General features: G+C 39.3%; 1 protein-coding gene across 4 annotated transcripts in view; it reads right to left on the reverse strand.

Annotated features, from left to right (window-relative positions):
* Positions 1-22,316, reverse strand: part of PDZRN4 (PDZ domain containing ring finger 4) — a 235,172-nt gene that overhangs the window by 67,541 nt on the left and 145,315 nt on the right. The window contains exon 1 of one of the 4 annotated variants that reach the window (XM_053942836.1): positions 6,000-6,030. The exons of the other annotated variants lie outside the window; for them this stretch is intronic. Within the exon in view, the coding sequence (XP_053798811.1) occupies positions 6,000-6,014 (15 nt within the window). The 5' untranslated portion in view covers positions 6,015-6,030. Of the gene's footprint in view, positions 1-5,999; positions 6,031-22,316 lie in introns of those variants that run through there. 4 annotated transcript variants of the gene reach the window in all.

The raw sequence follows: 22,316 nt of genomic DNA on the forward strand, positions 1-22,316 counted from the left end.
TATATGTATAAGTGGCTGCAGGCTTCCTTTGAAGTCCGTGGGGAAGAGAGCAGCTTCAAGCCAATGCTATTTAAGCTCTGCTAAGGAAGAGCTTAGCTGCTCTCTCATGCTGCTTGTTTCTTACCCTGTTTATCACAAGACCAGACACATTGTTGAAATAATGAAGATGAATCTTATTCAAGCATCACTCATTTCTTGACAGCTTGGCTGTTGACCTCAGTTACTATGACTTACTATTTCATCTAGTGAGCAAATGGGCATCAGCCTCTATGGAGAGGAAAGTATACAATTAAAAAAATCCAGCAAGTGTATAATTCAATAAAAATAGCTTAACTAACAATCCATCAGAAGTTTTCATTCATGTAGTCTTACTTCCATGTCCATTTTGCTAACTAAATGCAGATGCTTGCTAATTAAGACCACTTTTCAGTGTTTTAAGGGCTTAATATAAATACTGTCACTGTTCACACAGGACCACTTCCAGTCTCGCTTCAGACAGATATTGAACTCAGGATCTGGTTCTATGCCTCATTCACAAGGGTTTTTGCTTTTTCTTTTCTTTCCCCTTTTCTTTTTTGAGAATGAGTGTGAGCTATTTTTCAAAGTGAGACAACAAAACCAGTATTATTTCAGGATGCTTCAAAACGGAAACTAATTTACTCTTCATAAAAAAGGAAACAAAGCTCTAGAAGAAGGTTCAGCACTACAATATCCCCTGAGGCTGGCCAATTACTTTTGGTTGATTTGGAAGATTCAAATCCTGCTTTGTTTACAACTCATTCTATATTATTTAACACATTATTGCTGTTGACATCACATTAATTAAATAAGCACAGAGACAGATTGTTCCAGCTCTTGAAAACAGAATGAATAAAAGACCCCACAAGAACAGATTTCTCTTCCTCACACATTGCAAACACCAGATCAGAGCTAGAAGTATTTCCTGTCACAAATTAAATTGGTATCTACCAATCTTTCAGCGTCTGAGCAATTTCTGTTTTGATTACACACAGCACATGATAAATTAAAAACTGACGGAAGTTTCACAAAGGCATTCCTGGAGCTAGTAACCGCTTCCTGTGTATCTCTCTCAGTTCACATGCACCACAAGGGGAATTAAGTGGACTCAGAGGTCACAGGAAACTTGTGTATGAGGAGGGAGTTCACTCTCAGCAGCCCCTGACCAGCACTGATTCCACACTGGAGTCATGTCCTCTTTCCTATGCCCTGAGGAGTTGATTTAGAGCAGTAAAGGAGAAATGTATCTGGGAGAAAAATCACAGAAAGCAGTTTCTAGATAGTGAAAACCATCCCATTTAAATGTTTACACGTTGATACTCTGGCAGGGCGCACTAGGACAGCTAATCTAGGTACACTTACCATTCAATGGCTACTCACTCATCAAATAGTTCTTGATGCCACCAATGGAAAAGGGAGTATTTCCTTTGGTTCCTGCGGACTGAAGGCTGCTGCTGAGATCCTGTTTGGCATCAACAGCAAAGCAAGTACCTTGTTGGGCAACACTGTTCTTAATCCCTCCCACTCAGCACAATCCACCTAGAGCAGGACTGCTGATGTTTTGTCTCGTGTTGAAAAATTACAATTTCTCTCCTCATAATGAAGATTTTCTCTTCCACTCACTGATTTCAAGAACCAGAATAACTGCAAATGTTTCTGTTGCACACCTTTGTCATACTTCATTTTATGCACTTTTTTGTCCTAACTCTATCTCCTTCTCCCAGGCTAACACACCAAGGAACTCCCTCCATGACCTCTGTATCTCCACATTTGATCATAATGGATGCACTACAGAGAGTTGATTTGTTTCATATAAATGGACTGTGGGAGCACCTTGGAACGACCACACATATTTCAGGTATGCTATTAATATCAAATAAACTATTTTAACACATCCTTAATCTTTCTTTAATAATCCATTCTAAGTAAATTATCTTGAAGCAATGCTGGACTATGATGGATGGGTCTTTCTATAAAATCTCGCTCTTGGCTCAGCACAAAAGAAATACCCTACCAATTACAGAAAGCTCACCCTGGACAGTCAAAACAGCTTCCTGAAGAAATAACAGGATGGAAAAAGAGACTGATATTTCTGAAAATAGTTCAGTGAGTTTTGCATTCTCTATGAAACAAGATAGCTGCCTTCCTCTGCTTGTTCACAGCAGTAACAGCTCGCCCTGTATATGCATCACCAGAGTTATCGCCAAGTGCAGCACCCCTGTACATGAAGTACCAGCACTTCCATGCAAACATTCCTTATCAGAATTGTATTTGCACATCTATACAAGGTGACTGCTTTAAAGGCATGGACATTTACTGGAAGAGCCTGTGCCCTATGCTACTTGAATTATTGATCAATTACAAACAGATTACTAACAACTCTGAATCGTTAAAACCTTATAATAAATCATGTAGATAAATAAAACATGCCTAGGGTGAATAATCTTCTTTCTCTCTTCCTCCTTCTGAATTCACTACCAGAAGCATGGCACTAACCTACTTATAGTAAAGCTACCCTCTAAAAGACCAAAGTCAATATTTAAAAAGCTGGTGGTCTTCTGAAGTAAAAAGAGCAGTTCCTCAGGCTTTATTATCTCAGCTGACAAAATAGACACTATTTTGTTGACACTATTAAGTTTACCCTACAATACCTATGCCTCTGAAAAAATTAATCACAAATAATTGGCAAATATTTGGCAAATATGGTAACAAATTGCTTTTTTGTTCCTTTTAAAATATTTTCTTCCAGCAATTTCGACAACCACAGAATCCTTGAAAAATGCAGTTAAATTATCTAACAATACAAATTACATTGCCCTAATTCAGCAAAGGCAACTGAATATTAAAAAGAAATAGATTAGGTCAGGTAAGGTAAGTCACAGTACCTGAGAAATTAGCTTTGCTAACCTATATTTCAGCATTAGTATGCTGCTTTCTAATTTCACAAGGAATTTCCATACTTCATTGTAGCTTAATTAGTAAACAGACCCCTTTTTCCTTCTTCAGAAGAAAAACACTTATATTCTGGTTCAAAGGCTTCCAGTGTCTAAAAAAAATAGAAATTGTGAAGTTTAAAAAATACTCAAGATCCTAAATAGTTTGCTGGATCTAGGCCCTATTGCTCATGCCATAGGGCACTACTACTTCATGTATCAGGTTTCTCTACCTGCTTCTTTACTTTGCTCTACTGAAGGGTAAGCTGAATTTTACTCATGGAATAAGCCACCAAATTTGGGGTAGACCTGGGTGGTCCCTAAAGTTTTACCAGAGCCATTGTCTATAAAAAAAGAAATGTGTAGAACATAAAAGAAAAAGGCTAATACTCCAATGAAGTAGCTAGTTTTCTAATTTCCAATTATAAAAATAAGTGTCTAAACTTGCTGATTGGGAATGAGTTGGCGAATACTCAAAAAAAATATTTGACATGAATTCACAAGGACCGGTCATTCTTATTTCCTCCCAAGCCACATCAGGTTGTGCTCTGTGAAGCCAGCATTAATCAAATCCAGCAGAAGTCAAAAATCTCTTATTTCACTAAATCATGATGTTGGTTGCTTAGAAACTCAACAAAGTATTACCAATTGTATGTTACTGTTTATTTTATTTTCTCCAGAGCATAACCCAGGCTCAGCAAGCTTCACAGTCTTTCAAGTCACATAGCAGTCTCTTCAATGGAAGATACCTTTTTCTTTATTCTACATACCCCCGAGTCTACAAATAAATGTCAGTGTGGATCCCACTACAGAGATGGAGTCCTTATCACCACCCACATTTCTACATGTGCTTCTACAGTTACAGAAGAACAGTAGTAGGACAACAGTATTTACACACCCCTGGCACAGAAACTGCTCTAATTTCACAGTCTTCCTAGACACTTCAGGGCTGTGCCCTTACAGAACTAACAGAATTTATCCCAAACTTTAAAGCATTTTAAAACTCAGAATAAATATGTATGCTGTAATCCAAGCAAATATTATGCAAGTGTGACTTCCACTACTTATTCTGCAACTGCTCATGCAAGAGGCAGACTCAGAGCTGGAACTGTCAATATTGTGACTGTCAGTGCCAAGAAAAAAACCACACCAATGCTGCTGGGAATATCAAAATAAAAGAAGACTTTAAGATTTCACCAGGACAAGTAAAGCCACAACAGAAGCCTTCCCCAGCAATGCAGCAGACATCCTCTCTGGCAGATAGAAGTCCTTCTTGCCTGACCTTTGAAGGGTTTTGACAAAACACTGAGCAGGAATAATTTATTTTCTTTTACCCTAGTCATGGTCATCACTTCTCTATCCAAGTTCATCTGTATGGGATGGTTAAATAGATGCTGCTTAAGCTAAGTGGGCACTTAAAAGGGGAGGATTTGTATAGTGGAGCATCCTGCAGGCAGGAGCAGACCAGTCTGCTAAGAACAGGATGGTCTGACAACAAGGCATGTGGCTGAGCAGGCCAGCAGGGGCTTGCTAATGAGGTCCCTTTCAAAATAGGTTAAAGGAGCATTATGCTTTCCTCTTGATGCTATAGATAGTAAGACAATAGCAGGTTGCTACAAACACTTTGTAGCAATCACTATTCACTACTTGCAAAACATTATTCTCAGGGAATGCAAAAAACCCAAAAGTGCTTGCACTGCCACTCAAGACACTACTGCCCAAAAGTATTTGCTTTCTCGTACACTTACAGGGAGGGACATGTTCATAAGGAAGCACACATTAGTATTATTAATGTATGTTAATTAGTATTATTAATGTATGTTAACATGCTAACTGCTACACAATGTGGCAGATTTATCAGGAAACTGAAGTACTCTTAATATGAATGCATAACCAAGTCTGTGCCTAGAAGAGTTTGTATATCAGTATATAAGCAAAATAAACAAACAAAAACAAGCAAAAAATAAACTAAAAAGAGGAACACAGACTGACAGCGAGTCTGTGGAATTTGTTGTATCAGCATACTATTTATGTCATCATCTCTTTCTGTAACTTACTACCAATGTTAAATCACATCTCTTTTTTAAGACTATAATTAGTACCCATTTAATGATTTAGGGAATTATGTGCAACTTCAAGGATGCAACAGAAGGTGAAAAACCTTCTAAACACTGGAGGAAACTGGTCCTTATTTTCAAACATTTCTTTCTGACTGTTCAGCTAATGGAAAACAAACAAAATCTCAAATACTGAACATCTTTGAAGATGTCAGCACTTTGATTTTAATTACATGAAACTCTGTAAAACTGAGTCACACATCAGTAATCCCCAAATGGATTCCTTTTGTTAAATTTTAGTAAACCCCATGTGGATTCCTTCATTTACTTGGGAAAAGAAGGAAATACTTTCTTGCAATATATTGCTTTTTCAGAAGAAAAACTATTTTAAATTTAGGATTGCTAGTTTGTCTCAAAATAGCATAAATTATCCTGTAAAGACTATTTACACAAAAGGAATATGAAGTTCTGTCACTTAAAATTAGTGGCTTCTGCTAAGATTTATAAAAGCTATGCAAGACATCAGGGAGTCCTCCAAAAGCTGTTTTAACCAAACTGAGCTGAAATAATTTGTAACTTCAGTTTTTTATTCTACATCCAGAGCCAGAAAGTCAGTCCAATCTCTCAAGACAGGCTCCAGCATTGTGAGAAGACTAAGGGTTGCTTTACTGATGCCATCAACAGTACAGAGAGGACAGAGACAGGCTGTCATCAGTGGGCACAAGTCAAACCAAGTGAAATTCCAGTCAGTCATCAGGTAAAAAGCTTTGCCACAAGGATGATGGAACACTGGGACAGGTTCTACAGGGAGGCTGTGCAAATTCAATCCTTGGAGAAAGCCCTGAGTGACCTGCACACAACTGGCTCTGCTGTGGGAAGAAGCTGTAGCTGGTGGCCTCTAGCCATCCCTTCCAACCTAAATAGTCCTAAGTGCATTTGTTCACAGTATGTAACACAAGGGAAGAGAAATGAAGAGAAATAAACAACTTACCAGGCAGTTGGGCATTTTAAGGGAAAAAAAAGTGTCCTTACCTGAAAAACATAGGAGAAAGAAAAATGTTAACAATTCATCAAAATCATCAGGGTAATGAATTGTAGTAACTCTTTGTACATAAACAACATATACAATTATGCATTCACAACATTGCAAACATTTCCCTCAATATGTTCAAACTCTGTAAAAGAAGACACAGCTATGCTGAAATGCATACCAAGGTCTCCCCACAACTCCACCCTCTGCAGCTTATGCCCACAGCTCAAGGAAGGTAAGTTTGTCATCTGTAGGCTCTGTGACTTGAACGTTTTCATACTCACTTCCTCACTATTTCAATTTCATCAGACATGTGCCAACATTTCTTGTAGACAATTTTACCTTCAGTCCCTGCTGAGGATCTGTCCACTAATGACCATAATGAAACATGCTTTGTGTGAGAGCCTGTTCATTTATTTTCATTCCCGTGAGTGCCTTCAGAGACCAGTGTTGCAATCAAGGCTACTTACTATTTAATTCCCAGCCAAATTTATGGTCAAATTGAAAAATGGATGCAGGCTGCCTGATGCAGGATGCTTTTGTCTGAAGTGTCCTCATGGAATCATTATACTTGCATTAATCTTTAATCTGCAATTAAACAATCAGTTCTATGTAAAAGATAGCTGCAAACAGATCTCCTGAATGTGTACTGGGCAATATATCTTAATGAATGTATACGTGCTGTCGAGGGTCTGCAATTAGGACAGCATCCATCACTGGGCCCCAGGTCAGCAAAAGGTTAGGGGAGAACCAAACCTCCCCAAGGTCCTGAGCATCCAACCATGATACCTGTCCTGCTCTAGGGCTGTGCCTGCAGCAGTAGAGAACATCGAGAGCAAAGCCAGTTGGGGGTGAGAAAGGAGATACAATGGATTAAGGCATGGCCTCACTGATAAATCTGTCTTGGCAGAAGATGCAACCTGCTTTGAATCTGTTTCTTTCCAATTAAGAGACCTGCTTCCAGCTTGGGCAGATGCTTAATTGGAGACTGAGGCTGCCAGGCAGGCACCAGAGCCATGATCATTAACAGGTAGTTTGAAGCCATTAAGGTGCTCCTGCTTGTCAATTCCCCTCTCATATACTACTGACATAAATAAATGCATCTTCTTCCCCATGGCAGCAAGCTCACCTTGTAGGGGGATTTGCACACATGTGTCCTGCGAACACGCCTTTGGTTTCTGGGACTGTGAAGTTATTGCATTAGCACCCAAGGCATGTGATTCAGCAGGGAATAAAAGGGGCCTTCCTGCCCGATGTCAGTGTAATATTAGAATGGTACCAAATGGCTTCAACAATAGGTAAACAGAAGGGCATCTGTTTCAGATTTGACTAAAATTGTATAATTAGATCTTGGTAAGAGATCCGTCTGCTCATGTGTGGTTTTATCAAATGCTCTTGCCTAACCCATACAAGGAACCAGTTTTCAGGCCTCAGTGGACAGCGTTTCTGATGCAAACATGGGCACAACCCTAAGAAACTCTACACCTGTGCAGAACATTCTGTATGAATAGATAACTGCACCAATACAGCAGATTTTAACTATAAGCATGGGGAAACAAAACTACAGTGATACTCATGAATGCTATCTTATTACAGGGCATTTGTCCCTTCCCCGTTTTAGACTTAATAATTCTCTCACTGGTTAAAAAAAAAATCCACTGGATTAATGTCAAGCAGTGAGATTCATTTTGTTTTATCTTACAAGGGTATCCTGACAAAAAATAACAACTGCCTCATTTAATGATGTAAAGAATTCACTACCACATGGTAGTGAATTTGCAGCTTACAAATTAGTCAATCTTGACAAATATACACTAATTAAGGGCAAGAAAGTAAAAGGCACTTATTGATTGCAAGGTCTGAAGCACCAGAAAACTGATTAAATATAAGCTGTTAAGGAGTTAATAAATGAATTAACTCTGCTATGCCGTGCTCCATGTACACACAAGGTTATGGTAGCTAAATAGCAATTCAATGCTATAGTCTTCAATTATTTCCAGTGGGCTAATAAGACAAGCAATTAGACCATTGTATTCACTTCAAACCACAGCACTAACACACCCAATTGCGCAAAGGAATAAATGATACCCATCAGGTGGGGACAAAACTACCATATAAAATATTTTGCAAATAGAAGACCCATTTGTTTAAAGAGAAGTCTAAGTCAGCTGCTACATAAAAATAATAGAATTTTACAGCTGCAGAGTGATCACAGGAACGTCATAGCTAAGGTCCACCATGAGGGAGAAAATTCCTACTTAAATATATAACCTTTTTAATGGATTCTATCCCCAAGATAATGCAAACCATGATGGACTATGACAACTGCAAAATTATTAACCAAGACTCTTCTTTTCTGACAATTTGACTCTTTGACAACATGCTGCTTATGGTTTGGTGAGCAGGGTGATCAACCTGGCACAGAAAACCTAGGGCCAGGCGCCCTAGAGAAGTTACACATGGGAAACATAGGAAGTTGTCTTTTGGGAGGTCATGCAGATACTAACGTGTTTAGTCCCTGTCCCAGATGGTGTGTGGATGCTGCTGGGCAAGCAGGGAAAAGGGCAGCATAGCACCCTGCACCCACACACCAAGGGCAGGGCAGGGCAGGGCAGTGGTCCCTGCCTGAGGTGCTCGCTGCCCCAGCTAGATGTAGCTGGATGAGAAATCACATGGTGTCCTATGAGCTATGGGATGGGGCTGCCTGGGTCTTGATCACCATATCAGAATTGATACTCAGGTTAAGAATAATCACATAAATGAAGCCATATACTTACTACTTTACATCTCTGTCATGGTTTGACACTGGCACAATGTCAGTGCCCCCATGAAAATGCACCTTCCCCAAATAAATGCTGTGAGATGTTATCAGGAACAGAGCAGAGCAGGCCCAAGCTTAATAACAAAGGGAAAAAAAAAACTTTATTAAACTACTACTACTACAGAAAACACATAAACTAAATCCAGGATGAAGACCTTTTAAAACACCCCTCCTTCTCCCAATTCCTAAAACACCCACTATGAAACATCACCCGGGATTCCTGATCAAATTACCACCCTTCAGATAATCAATACTCAAGCTATCAAGGGAGAGAGAAGTCTCTCTTGCACCACAGACCCCCCAGAAAACACAGTTGCCACCTCCTGTGTTTCCCTGTCACACATGGCAACTGCCCGGAGAAAATCTGCCAGTGTGACACTCTCCTTTCCATGTCACAGTGCTCTCACCACCGTGCATGGACAGACTGCCCATAGGGCTCCTTTAAGGATGCTTTGCCACGGACCCAAAGATACAACAGTTCAGCTTCTTATCTTGGGACTACAGTCCCCCCCATTTTCCCCTGGGGCCAAGGGTCCAAGAACAGAGATCATCTTCTTCCCGAAGACAGAGGGCATCACCATTTCCTCCTCAGCTTTCTTCTGTTCTTGCCATTCCTGTGCTGTTAGAAGCTGAAGCAGGTCTCCTTGGGTCACCACTGCATCCCCCTAAAATGCAGTCTCTATTGCAGGAGATTTTGGTTCAGTCTATGGCTAACAAGAAAAGTCCAGCCAAAAGCTACTTCATCATCTCCTCCCACCTAAATATTTCTTCTTCTAACATCTCAGGTCCCGGACTGTCTCTCTTCCACTACAAATCAAGGAGGAGTAATATTTTACAAAGCCCTCATTTCCTGGAAAGGGTTAAAAGTTCAGACTCCCTGGACAGCTGATATCTTGGCCCAGCATCCTATCTCCCACGCTGGGCATCATCCACCCCTTCTCCTTCTCCTCTGCCAGCAAATTTCCAGGTGCCGCCAGGCTCTCTGTCCCTTTCCCTCTGTGGTGGGGGGGGGGGGAACAAAGGCATCTCCGCTTCTCTCCACCCTTCCGTCCAGGAGCTGGCTCGGTTCCAGACCTTCAGCCCCTTGGCCTACCTGGACAAGGCTGTGTGGCTTCCCCTCTCCCACCCAGCCCGTGGCTGGGCAGGGGAAAGTCTGCACTCTCTGACGACTGGAACCAAAGAGACAGTTCTCCTGGGAGTTCTTTCTTTTAACCCCCTGTGTTCTCAGAGGCATGTCCATACTTTCAGTGGTCACTCCAGGTGCCAATATCCAAACCTGACCACTGGTTTGACCCAACTTCCTGGAAAAAAAATTCACTTCCATGTCAAACCACGACAATCTCTTTCTACCTCCAAGTGATGTTATACTGCACTTACCACACTTCCATGCTGCTTTATAGAATACCAAAAGAAGATTTGGCTTTCACTAAATTTTTTAAAAATTGCCCATTTTTTCCTTCACTCCTAGAATATATACAATTGCATAAAGGGATCAGAAAATGGAGGGACGTTTTGCAACTTCCCTAGGAAGTAAAAACAATTGCGCCTTCTCTTCTTTTTCTCTTTCCTTCTACATACACACACAACCACAGCATATGCTTATGATGTAAAGTCATGGAATAGGCCTCCGGAGATCACCTAAATCCACCCCTGTCTCATGGATTTACCTGAGAGGGGTTTATTTTGCCTACCAGCAACTCCCTGCCATCCTTCTTAATCTTGTAAGGGTCTTCTTGGATTGTGGTGGTGCATTCCCTACCCTCCTCCTTGGATCAAAATCAGACCTCATCTCAGAAGATCCTGATAAGCCTTGACCAAACCATCTGAGTGGTGAAGCATCCCTTGACTGTACCAGCTATGGGACATTCCATGATCATATCAAGAGCTCTTGCATGGTAGAGGTGGGAACAATCAGAAACACCAGCTGCCCAGTCAAGGTGAGAAACAAAGGATAAGCAATTACCCTTTGTAGCCTTGGTAAACCATTTACTTGAACCCTAGACAAAGTAGAGTAGCACCACTGTGAATTGTAGCCCAAGTGGAATGGTACCATCTTACTGCACTTTGGAAAAAAAGACCAGTAGTTACCGACTTGGGTTATGGCCAGAATGGAAACTTACTGATGACCAGATCAAATCACCTTGCAACCCTATAAACAGTGGTCGTAAGTGAGGCCCTTTAAGCTTTCCTGGACTGCAGCAGGCTGGGCCAGCAGCTCCCTCTGAGTGGGACACCTCTCAGAGCTCATGAACCCCCCCAGCTTTTGATACTCAAACTGTCACTGATGATGAGGTCTAGGCTAATACTGCTCCCAACACACAATTCCATGCTCCTTGAGTTGCAACCCTTGTCTGTTGGGAAAAGCAAAGGAATTTGATGTGAGTATTCCACTGCACTTCACACATTTTACCTGTGTGCATATGAATTGATTATGACATGGATGTTATTATCTCAAATCTATAGTTAAGGTACTATTATAATTGGTAGTTAGCCCTACCGACCTGCTTTGTAAAGGGTAAAGCATTCAGTGATTAAGAGCTGCTAAACCCTTATGCACCCTTATCTGTGCATCCATATCCTTTGCACCCTTACCCCCTTTTGCATTTCGAGCTTCCATGTAAATCATTGCAAATTGTTTCTAATTTGATCTTCTTTTATATGCTTTAACCTGTGTAGTAAGTTGTAGAGTGAACCTTGCAATCAAACTCTGTAAAGCTGCATTTTCAAAAATATATGTTAAACCCTATAATTCTCAGTTATGTGCACATTTATTCTTTCTCCTTCTTCTGTTTTTCCCTTCACATAAATTATAAAGCTTTATACTGAGCCATGCTGAATAACCTTAGCAATAATGGGCTTGCTCCAAGAGTACTTCACTATTTTGACAATGCCAAAATAGAGCAAAGCATGTGTTGATTTGGATCTGTCAGTCACACAGCAGCCTCCTTTGAGGTCTATCAATAAGCACAAAGTGACGGGTGGTCATCTGAACAACACACTGTGCTACCGTATTCAGCTCAGCAGTCTACACAATTTTAACCAGGGAGTTGCAAGGATAAGGAGAGGAGATTTTTTTCCAGTCAGGTTAAAATGTTTCAAGTGGCCCATTTTGACTTTCTGTATACTTCTGAAAGATGACTATGAGTCAGTGAGAGAGATTAAGCTCTGCTGGAGGTGCACTGTATTAATAATATATTAATAACCAAGAATGCCTCAATTTTGGTTTTACACTGGCAGTAGACTAAATTACAAAAGGACACAGAGGTGAGAATGAAAACTGAAGGAAGTGACAAGGATTACTCTGCAGTAGCAGTAGACCTCGGAGAACTGTAAGAATGAGGTTCTGTTTGCAAAAATACTGTAAACCAGTTGTTGCTGAACAGATTTCCACAATGAAAAATTGCCTCCATGCGCTTAGCATTTTAACCTCTAGGAGAGTCCCAAAAAAGTCTGTGAATGAGTTACAGCAATGGAAGGAAAGAGGTGCTGCTAATGAACAAACTTCTTACTGGACTATGTCAAAGTGTTTCTTAAAGGATTGTGATAGTTCAGATTTTTCTGGCTGCTTTGATAATATTTCCTTACTGTGCTCCCATCTGTGACTGGGACTCACTGAACTGAAAATATATGCAAGATGGAATTTCAAAAATCTGAAGACATAACATTACTACAAAACACTGGCTTGAAGCATATCCTGCCTCCTTACAGAGGTTTCCAATTTCCTTTACCAGGTACTGAAATTCTACAGCAACTATCTCCACTAAGTATTTCTGCAGGCTAAGCAAATACCCAACAAATTTTGAAACTGACTTAATATGGATTCAGATATTATTTCACACATATTAACTGAATATCTAAACCATAAACTATGTGCTCAATGATCAGAAAAAATCCAACCCAAAACAACCAAAAAACCAAACCCCCTTGTTCTTCTGTACCTTTAATTTGCAACTGCAAGTGAAGAGGAGAAAATAATTAATTAACTTTTATAGGAGCAATAACAAAACATGATAATTCAATAGTAAAACTGGAATCAGAAAATTATTGTATTGATCCTGAAATCTGTGAAGGATTGGTCATTGCTGTAGGTTCCCACAGTCTGATGAGGTGCTTGCTAACGCAAATTTTGTGCAAACATGTCTTACATGCTGCTGGGAACTGTCTGCAATCACCAGCTTTCCTAGGAATGATGAAACCCCCAAAATTCTTAGGTCTAAGGTTCTTAATGCTTCATAGCTCTCTTCAAATGTTGTTCTTTTGTCTCAACTTCCATTTGTAATTTTTCAGAAATATTCCAGAAACAAACTTCCCCAACAGAGTAAGAAATTAAGGACCTCTTACACTCTAATATTGCTCTACTAATATTGACCACCCTTCCACCTCCTGACACTTACCACATAATTTTTTGTAGTGACATCAGCTATTATCAGCTAGTGGAAATACAGAACATAGAAACATATATGAACCACAGACACATAAAAAGTGCCATACGCATGAGTTCAGGAAACTTCATGTCCAAGGAAAATGACCACGGAAATAAACACTAGAAAGAGAAAATGACACTAAAGAAAGCAAAGGTTCTTTATAAATTCAGGGTGTTCTTGTCTTCTGTGTCTGAAGATCAAGACCATAGATCTTACATTCAGATATATGCTAACAAGTCTTGTATGTTCTGTGGTTTTTTCCATTGCAAAAGTATGATCTATAGATCATCTATAGATCAGGCATCTGGTGGTAGATAACTTCAGTGGAAGGTGAAGCCTGCATTTGTCTTTGGGTCATGGATTTTTATATTCTTTGCTTGTGGTATGTAAAAGAATGAAATATACTTTACCTGTATGATCTCTCTGACATTAGAAGTAATGTTTGTGGGATTTTTTTTTTTGAGTTTTTTTTGTTTGTTTGTTTGTTTGTTTTTTCCCCCTGGGGAATGAAGCCTGAAGAACAAAACATAGCACAATGTGTATTCATTATTATTTCACTGGAAAACACTGAGTGTGGGTGAAAGTGAAAACAAGACAAAAAACAGACACAAGAAAATCTCTGATTTAGGCTAACTTTTTATACTGTGTCTTCAAGAATGTCACAAAGATTGGTCTGTTGATGTGTAGATACTGCACCTACAGGCACTACCTATGCAGAGAAGCCATCAATTACCATGCCCCTCATTTGGCATCTGAAAGAAGTCACAAAATGTAAATAGGAAGGCATGCTATATACCATGATGTCAGTTCTGTCTTGTATTTTTCCTTTACTTGTATACACACTTTAAAACTCAAAGAAGCCTATTTTAGGAATCTTGCCATTAACTTCCCTAAAGAAAATAAAAGCGAGGGATGGGCAACTCACTATTCTTTAGACTTTCTTTTCTTCTGCAAAATTTCAAATTTCCTAACAACCTTTCCCCCCATACAGTCTATTGCCACCCTTAGATGTCATTGAAACAATGTTAATATTTGTAGCTGGGTATGACACTCAGCCACCAGGAGCAAAGCTATTTGGCACTGTAATGCAAATGACTATATTCATCAAATGAGCTTTGTTAGTTATTCATTGTGTTCCTTATCATTCCTTTCCCAAACCCCAGTGCTTCTGCATTGTGCACAGAGGTGTGTCCACAGCAGCATCCCCGCTGTAAAACCCACCCTTATCAGGCAGAGCAGGGTGCCACCGGAGTGACCTGCCAAGTCACTGTGTCCCCTCTCCTTCCCTCACCCTTTTGTGCCCAGTGTTGCTCTTTGTCCTCATCTACGGGATCTTTTCCCCCGCTGCTCAGATCACTGTGCCAGACCCTCACCCACAGCTGAAAAAATGATTTGCAATGAAAGAGAATCTAGAGAGATGGGTAATTCCCTCCTTCTTTTACCCCAGCTCCTCATTTTCCTCTGAAATCGACTGCACCAACCAACTGTCTGCAGGGCTGGGCTTTTAGAAACAACTACAGCAACAGAACCGCCCCAGCCCCTGTGTGTATTGTGGCAACCCAGCAGGCTTGCACAGATGGAAAATGGTATTGACAGGTTTGGAAAGGGACAGACATGGACTCTCATGCAGGCAGACACTGGGGGCTTATTTTTCATTAAATCTTTCACTGCTTAACACAGTTCAGCATACCATTTTGTACCTCCAGAGAAAAGCTTTTGGGGGATGGAGCCAGAGATTAATCCCTCTGTAATTTCTACTGCTGCTGGCAGTACTAACTGCCAAGGGATTTTGGGGAAAGATAATGGCACTGTTAACTTGAAACCTAGGTGTAAAAGTGGTCTTAATAAAACTGGGATGGTTGAGGCCCCATCAATAACCACCACGCACCAATTTTATTGGATGTAACAGATGCAATCTCTTTGATGTGGTACAAGAGGTTCATCCCAATATGGTAATTAATAGAGGTTGGGGAGCCACTCAAAAAATTGACAGCGAACCATCTGGGACAGTCAGTTTAACCTCTAAAGCAAAGTAAAGATGTAAAAAGGGCTTATGTGTAAAATTGCATTTTACACTGAAGAAAGATCCAGATCAGTAAGAGGACTGGTCTGGACATTTCTTCAGTGTAAAATGCAATTAAGCAGGGTATAAAAACCTGTGTATAATTAAGCTAGTTTGGAATGATTCTGCAGATATTCCATAATTAGTGTTTGTATAAGAACAGATTTTCTGTTTTGCAAGAATCAGCATTTGATTGTTAATCTGAGAAGATGCTGATACCAGCATAATTATTTTTACATGTACCTACCCTTCCATGAAAACATAAGTTAGAGACAATTTCTCTAGCCAAAGAACAGGTGTAGCAACACAAGGCATAATAAATTGTTCCCAAACAAATCCAATTCTATTTTTCTGTTTATCTTCAGCAGAGTTGTTCTTTTTTATTTTGGAGTATGGAGGGGAAGAGGTAGAAGCACTAATTTCATGATCTTGGCACTACACATTATCTTGAGCAAAACCTTCCTATATTTTTTTTCCCCTGGAACTTCTTTGTTGCAGATCAAGATTACTCTGTTAGGCTGATGAACTACAGTTAGGGTAATAGACTAGAGTAGTACTATTACATACCCTGTGTAATGTACTTACAGATGCTTTATGAACCAAGTGCAAGGTTCCTAAATTTTCTTGTTGAAAAAGAAGAGTGCACGAAGATTTGTAGAAGTTAAAGGCTAAAACAGGAACAGAATACTAGGAATTTATCAGTGCAATAAAGAAAATGGGAGCTATTTAATACCCTGATACAGATTGTTTTCACTGGAATCTCTTATGCTTCTGGTCATCTGTTCTCTCAAATTTTCATGAGCCCTCTTACCTTCTTGAATCTTTAATTTGTTTTGCACTAACAGAGCAAGAGTCTTCATCAATGGTAACTAAAATTAGGTTTACTCTAGCTTCTTTTAAACTTACCTATGCATTTTCTGTGCCCAGGTTGTCAAGAAGGCCAGTGGCATCCTGGCTTTTTCAGCAATAGTGTGGCCAGCAGGACTTAGGGCAATGACCATCCCCCTTTACTCAGTGATGCATGTCAAATCCTGTGATCAGTTTTGGGCCCTTCACTACAAGAAAGACATTGAAGTGCTGGAGTTTTTCCCAAGAAAGGCAAGGCAGCTGATGAAGGGCCTGGAGCACAAGTGCTGCATGGAGTGATTGAGGGAGCTGGGAGTGTTTAGCCTGGAAGAAAGGAGACTGAGGGGGGACCTCTTGCTCTCTACAACCACCTAAAAGCAGGTTGCAGTGAGGTGAGGGTTGGTCTCTTCATCCAAGTAACAAGTTTGCTCTGGGGCAAGACTGGATATTAGAAAAATATCTTCACAGAAAAGGTTATTGGGCATTGAAATAAGCTGCTGAGGAAAGTGGTGGAGTCACCACCCCCTGGAGGTATTTAAAAGAAGTGTAGCTATGTCATTCAGAGAACATGGTTTAGTGATGGACTTGGCAGTGTTAAGCTTACAGTTGGATTCAATGATCTTAAAGATCTTTTCCAACCTAAATGATTCTATGAATTTATGAATAGTCAATATAAAGGAATCAGCAATCAGTTTCTAAAAGCATCTCCTTGACTTTGATAATATGTTGTTATTACTAAGTTTGTTCCCATTTATGATCTTATCTTATTGTGATTAGGGGAGCAGTTCTAATGTAGCATAGAATTGATTTACAGTAATGATAAAAATATAGCCTTTAAGGCATGCCTGTGTTACCTCCGCTATGCATTTTTACAGAGTTTTTTTCCTTGTCCTCTCATCTTTTTCCAGTAGTTGAAAATTCACCACCATGTAGAACACCTTCCAAAGTTCAGACACTTTTTCAGGCTCTTTCTCTAGGATGCATTGACCATTATCAGGAAAAAGTGTCAAATGCCCACTGTCACCTTCACTCACCTGCCAGGAGCTGGAGATGTAACAAGTTTCATCCCTACAGCTGGTTGTGGTGTGACAGGACTAGCACAGCATTTTGGGAAAGATCACTCAGGTGTATCTCAAAGATACCACTTTCCAATTAAATTTGGTTGGCTCCATCTAACAGAGTTTAAGACTGAAGCGTCCACAGAACACTAAGAAAATTGCTGAAACTGCTTGAAATTCAGTTGTGACAAATACCTAACTCTGGATAAGGGTCTTTGAAAATCCTGGACAAAAAGACCTGAAAACAGGAAAAGCAATTATATAGAGGTATAGTAGCACACAAAATCTACTCTGTCCAAAGCCAACAACATATTTTGCATTTGTATATAAAACACTGACTAGAACAAACTACTTATCAACTTGTACAATATTTGTCATGTCTGTACCAACTCTAGTGACCTTTTTAACTACACGTTCTACAGAAAACATCACCACTGGAGAAACATCTAGGAAAAAGGAAATGTTGCTTATAACCCTGGTATACTGAATTAGTAAAGGACACATAAAACAATCTCATTGCAAATTTTTAACCCTTAAAATGAGATGTAAACATATAGTGCAGAAAAATCTAAAGGCATGCTTTCTGCACTGGGAAAGCATTAGATACTCTCTTAGCAGAGGAAAAAAAAGTCTTTCAATTGGCCACAGACTCCATAGCACAGAAGATTAAATTTCAGTAGAAAATTATCAAATCAGCAGAAAATAAAATTGATCGTTCCCATGCATACTGCAAAAGCAGTATTTTACTGAAAAGACTGAATACCTCAAATACAACATAAAAGCTTGCCATAATGACAGATAGTTCTATTAGAAAAGGTACTGAGAGCATAATTAACCAGTGCTAATACCTATCTGAATATCTGAAAATAAGAAAAATTTATTCAAGTGGAATATAAACTATTCATCAAAGCTGGGGGGAAAAAAAGGAAAAAAATAAATTGCTGCACTGAAAATATGCACTAGTTGGGCTATGTTTATGATCCCCTGACAGAAATGTATAAATAGGAAAAATTTACCACTCATTCACTAGGGGCTAATGAAGCAGAACTAAGATCACACGTTCACTATCACTCAAGTGGAGAGCATTTGCAGCTTCTCAATTTTATATGGAACTGCCTGCTCAAGTCACACATTCTGTAACAAAGATCATATTTTTTGTTTCAGTCTAAACAGTAAACTGTAATTGGCTCAGAAGTTTCATTTTTCTTAAACTAATGTTAATTTAATGAGTATTTTCTCCACATTCCTGGATAGAGGTGATGGAGGACGTTGCTTTCTCAGTTTCCCAGTATCAATCAGTTACATATAGTAAGGCATAAAATGTAATATTTAATTGAATTTTCCTGTTCTGTAAAATGACTTATATTCTCTGATAAACAACCACAGCTCTAAAATTTCGGATTTTTTTATAGCAGTTTACAAAAATAAGGAAAGTCAATCCTGCTATGTCCATACTAAGCTACTGCAACTATTTAGCTGCAAATGTGAACACAGTATGTATCAACAATTTAAAAAAATGCTTCTTGAGCTAAAATATTTGTAGAAGACATTCAGAAGTTTATACTGTGTAGACAGGTGCAAGTAAGGTCTAAATTCTCAAGCAACAGCAAGTTTCCAATCCCTGAATGCTCATTTGGAGTAACACAAGCTGCATTACTTTGCAGCCAATACAGGCATATGGACAATAATCCTGAATATACTCTCAGCTCTGAAAGTTGTAACACTTGCAACTGTAAACATATTTCTGAATTTTTAGTACCATCTTACTCTGATCTGTGTCAAGTAGTATTTTCTAGAAACTGGTTGTGAATGAAATATAAACTGGGGAGATTTTAAGTATTTCCCATGAATTTACTTTCAGAGGTCCTAGCAAAAATGCTGCCCTGCAGTTTTAGCCAGGTGATTATCCCTGATATGTAATTTACTTCCTAATTTATTTACACAGCCTATAATTCACTTTACAAAGATCTTAGTGTGTAAGGTATTCTATGAATGCTAAACAGATTTAAAATTATGGGCCTGTTTCTAAGAAGAGGAAAAAAATTGTACCTTGTGCTTCCAGCAGCATGTTAGGAAAATATTCTCTGGAGTTCTGCCTCTGTTCTTCAAATGGGTTCAACATATTGCCAATCTATAACTTTTTTCCTGATCTAAACATAAACCTGCACTACACTTATAGAAGTGTCCTTACTAGAAGGTTTATTTCTGCATATTGTTTTCTGTAAGCATACAGACAGCTGAAAGGACAAAGAGAAAAATATCTTACCGGAACTGGTCATATATCTTTAACTTCACTCTGCCTACAGTTGCATATCTGGAAAGGGATGACCAATACGGACCTATTGAACAAAGGTAACCAAGAGACTAGCTTGCTTATGGGTCATCCTCTGATCCCCCAAGAAAAAGAAGAGCACCCTGTAAATACTGCAACCAGTGTTACATCCTGCTCAGCAGAGGTCAGGGTGATACTGTCTTCCTTCTGCATGGGCTGAACAAAAAACATGCAGGGCGAGGCAAGGCAACACTGTAGTTTCTTCTTTAATAGCAAGGTAAAAGACCTAACTGCCCACTGGGAAAAACAACCTACCCCTGGAACAATATTCACAGTACTTTAACTGAGGATAGTAAAGCTTTTCTCCAGAATGTTGTACATACTACTAATGCCAGTGTAATTGGTACTATTCAAATGACTATGCGTGTGCTGGGGAGTAGAAAGAAAGCTAGTCAATCAGAATTCAGTAGTTACCAGTATTGAACACATCCATACCAAACATAGCAAATCTTTCTCTAGAGGAAGAAAAACAGGAACCTTTTGCTCGACATGGCTTGAGGAGCATCTTCATAACATTTTGTACAGTTGGCACATTTCATTATGAATGAAATGGTAAATAAATCTTACAGAATGGCTCATATCTTTAATTCTTTCATGTCTTTTGGTTGTTGCAGAGGCCCAAGCAACAACACCTGTGATACTCTAATTTTGTTTCACCAATGAACAAAGATTGATATGGTAGTCAGAGAATCAAATTAGAAGGAAGAGACAGGAGTAAATATTCTGTCAGTGCTGTTCAGTGTTCCTGTGCAATAAAAGGAAATCCAATTTTCTCATCCCTCCTCTTGCATTCAGATTTGCCTCACTACAAAAAAAAGATAAGCAATTCTCAGCATCTTCAAAATCAAGTGTGGGAATAGCAGCTTTTCTAAAAATCTGTACCTAGAGTAGATTCCAACTAAAATCTCCTGAGTTATGGGGAGGTGGGAGGCTGAGATCTATTCTTTCCCAAGTCATACTAGAAATCAACAGCACTACTATTTGTACGATGACCTTTCTGTATAGTGCTAAGAACTGGTTTTCCTTGGCAACAGAATTAATTAACTGGGACCTAGTCCCAGCAGCTGCTGCAGTCATTGCAACCCAGAAAGGTAAGCTGAAATTTCTCTCTCACTTCCAACCTATTTCATATCCCACTGAAGACATATGCATGGGAAACCATTTTCGTTACAGGGGTGCAAATTTCAAAGCATCAGCTACCTGCTGCATACTTTTGCCCTAAATAAAATACAGGGTGCATTCTTCCACAATCCCTTTTCCATAGTCATTTTAGAACAGAGCAAAAGAGAGGCAATATAAAATTTATTCCTGTGGGGTTACTTGTACAAGTGCCTCTAATGCTAAGGGTGAGAATGTGCTTTGAAGAGTCTAGAGCTGTCCTGCTAAGATTAGAGTACTAAATAGGATCTGACTACAGGTCCATTGTATTTTTGCTTAACTTCTACTCATTTCAGGAGTTAATTATCTGTAAGAAGGTTATTGTAAAATCATGACTCCACTCTCAGCTGGAGGTCAAGTAAGCAACTAAAGAGAGAAGAGACCTTACAGAGTAATTATTAAATTAAGATTCTTAAAGTCTTATTTGCCTATTTTAATCTTAATCAAATTGCTTTTCACAAATTCTAGATGACTGTCTTTATAGCAACCCAAGTGAATCCACTCCCAACCTAAAAACATTATCCACTTCACAGTACACCATTTCCAGATTGAGAAAAATGTTGGAGAAAGCAACAGACCTTGAAGACTATCAGCAATCTTAAATAATTACAGATTATGGTGTAAGAAACAGTCTTTCAAGACTCAGAGCTCTCTGAAGCATTTCCCAGCCCACAAGCCAAACACACTTTATGAGCTTCAGACAGAACAATTACTAAACCTGAATTACCAAGACAAAGGATTAACATCAAGACAAAGTCTAAGAAACCCAAATTCCTTACACAGAAATATACAAATCCAGAACATATTTAAACTTTGCATGGAAATAAACTTTAATGTATCTGAGTACCACTAGGTAAGGGAAGAGAGCTGCATACAGCACTTGCTGAAATCTCTACAAGAACATCAGGGAGCCTAAAGGAGCCCATTATGTTCCATTTTGGGGGCATGCAAATGGCCATAGTCAAAATTCAAATTTGAAAAAAAAAGAAATTACAATCTCATGACTATGCACAAATGGGAAAGAACTGTTGGCTGCTGTGCTGAGAAGACTGTCATAATTCTATAAATAATCAGACATACTGATCACCTGGGAGCTTTTCCTTCTGAATTCCCTTAGTATTTTGTCTACAGTTGTCAGTAAATATAACATCTCTCCTCTCCATTGAGCTGGCTAATGGCACTCGTCTAACTCTGAGACATTGGACTAGCACTTGTGAAGCCATCTCTATCCAGGAAATAAAGATAAAGCCAACACTACAAAGTCTTTTGAATTTCTAGTCTACCATTAACTGCCCTGAAGAACTTAAGGTAAGCAAGCACTTACCACCAAGCAGAAACTTGTGACAAAAGTGCTCTCCCAGCATACATGAACTGTGGCCAAGCAAGGGGTTCTTCCTCAGAGGAAAGGCCTAGGCTAGTCAAACATGCCTTCATCCTTTCCTAAGAGGGCAATTCAGGGATGCTAGCAATATCTCACAGGCAAGATTACCAGAGGCAGTTGATAAATCTAGGAGTTTTTATGTTCACTTATTGTCACAAAGTTAAAGGAGAAAATATTGATGTAAACTTATTACTCT

The sequence above is a fragment of the Vidua chalybeata genome, chromosome 5, assembly GCF_026979565.1.
Source record: "Vidua chalybeata isolate OUT-0048 chromosome 5, bVidCha1 merged haplotype, whole genome shotgun sequence".
Classification (NCBI taxonomy): Eukaryota; Metazoa; Chordata; class Aves; order Passeriformes; family Viduidae; genus Vidua; species Vidua chalybeata.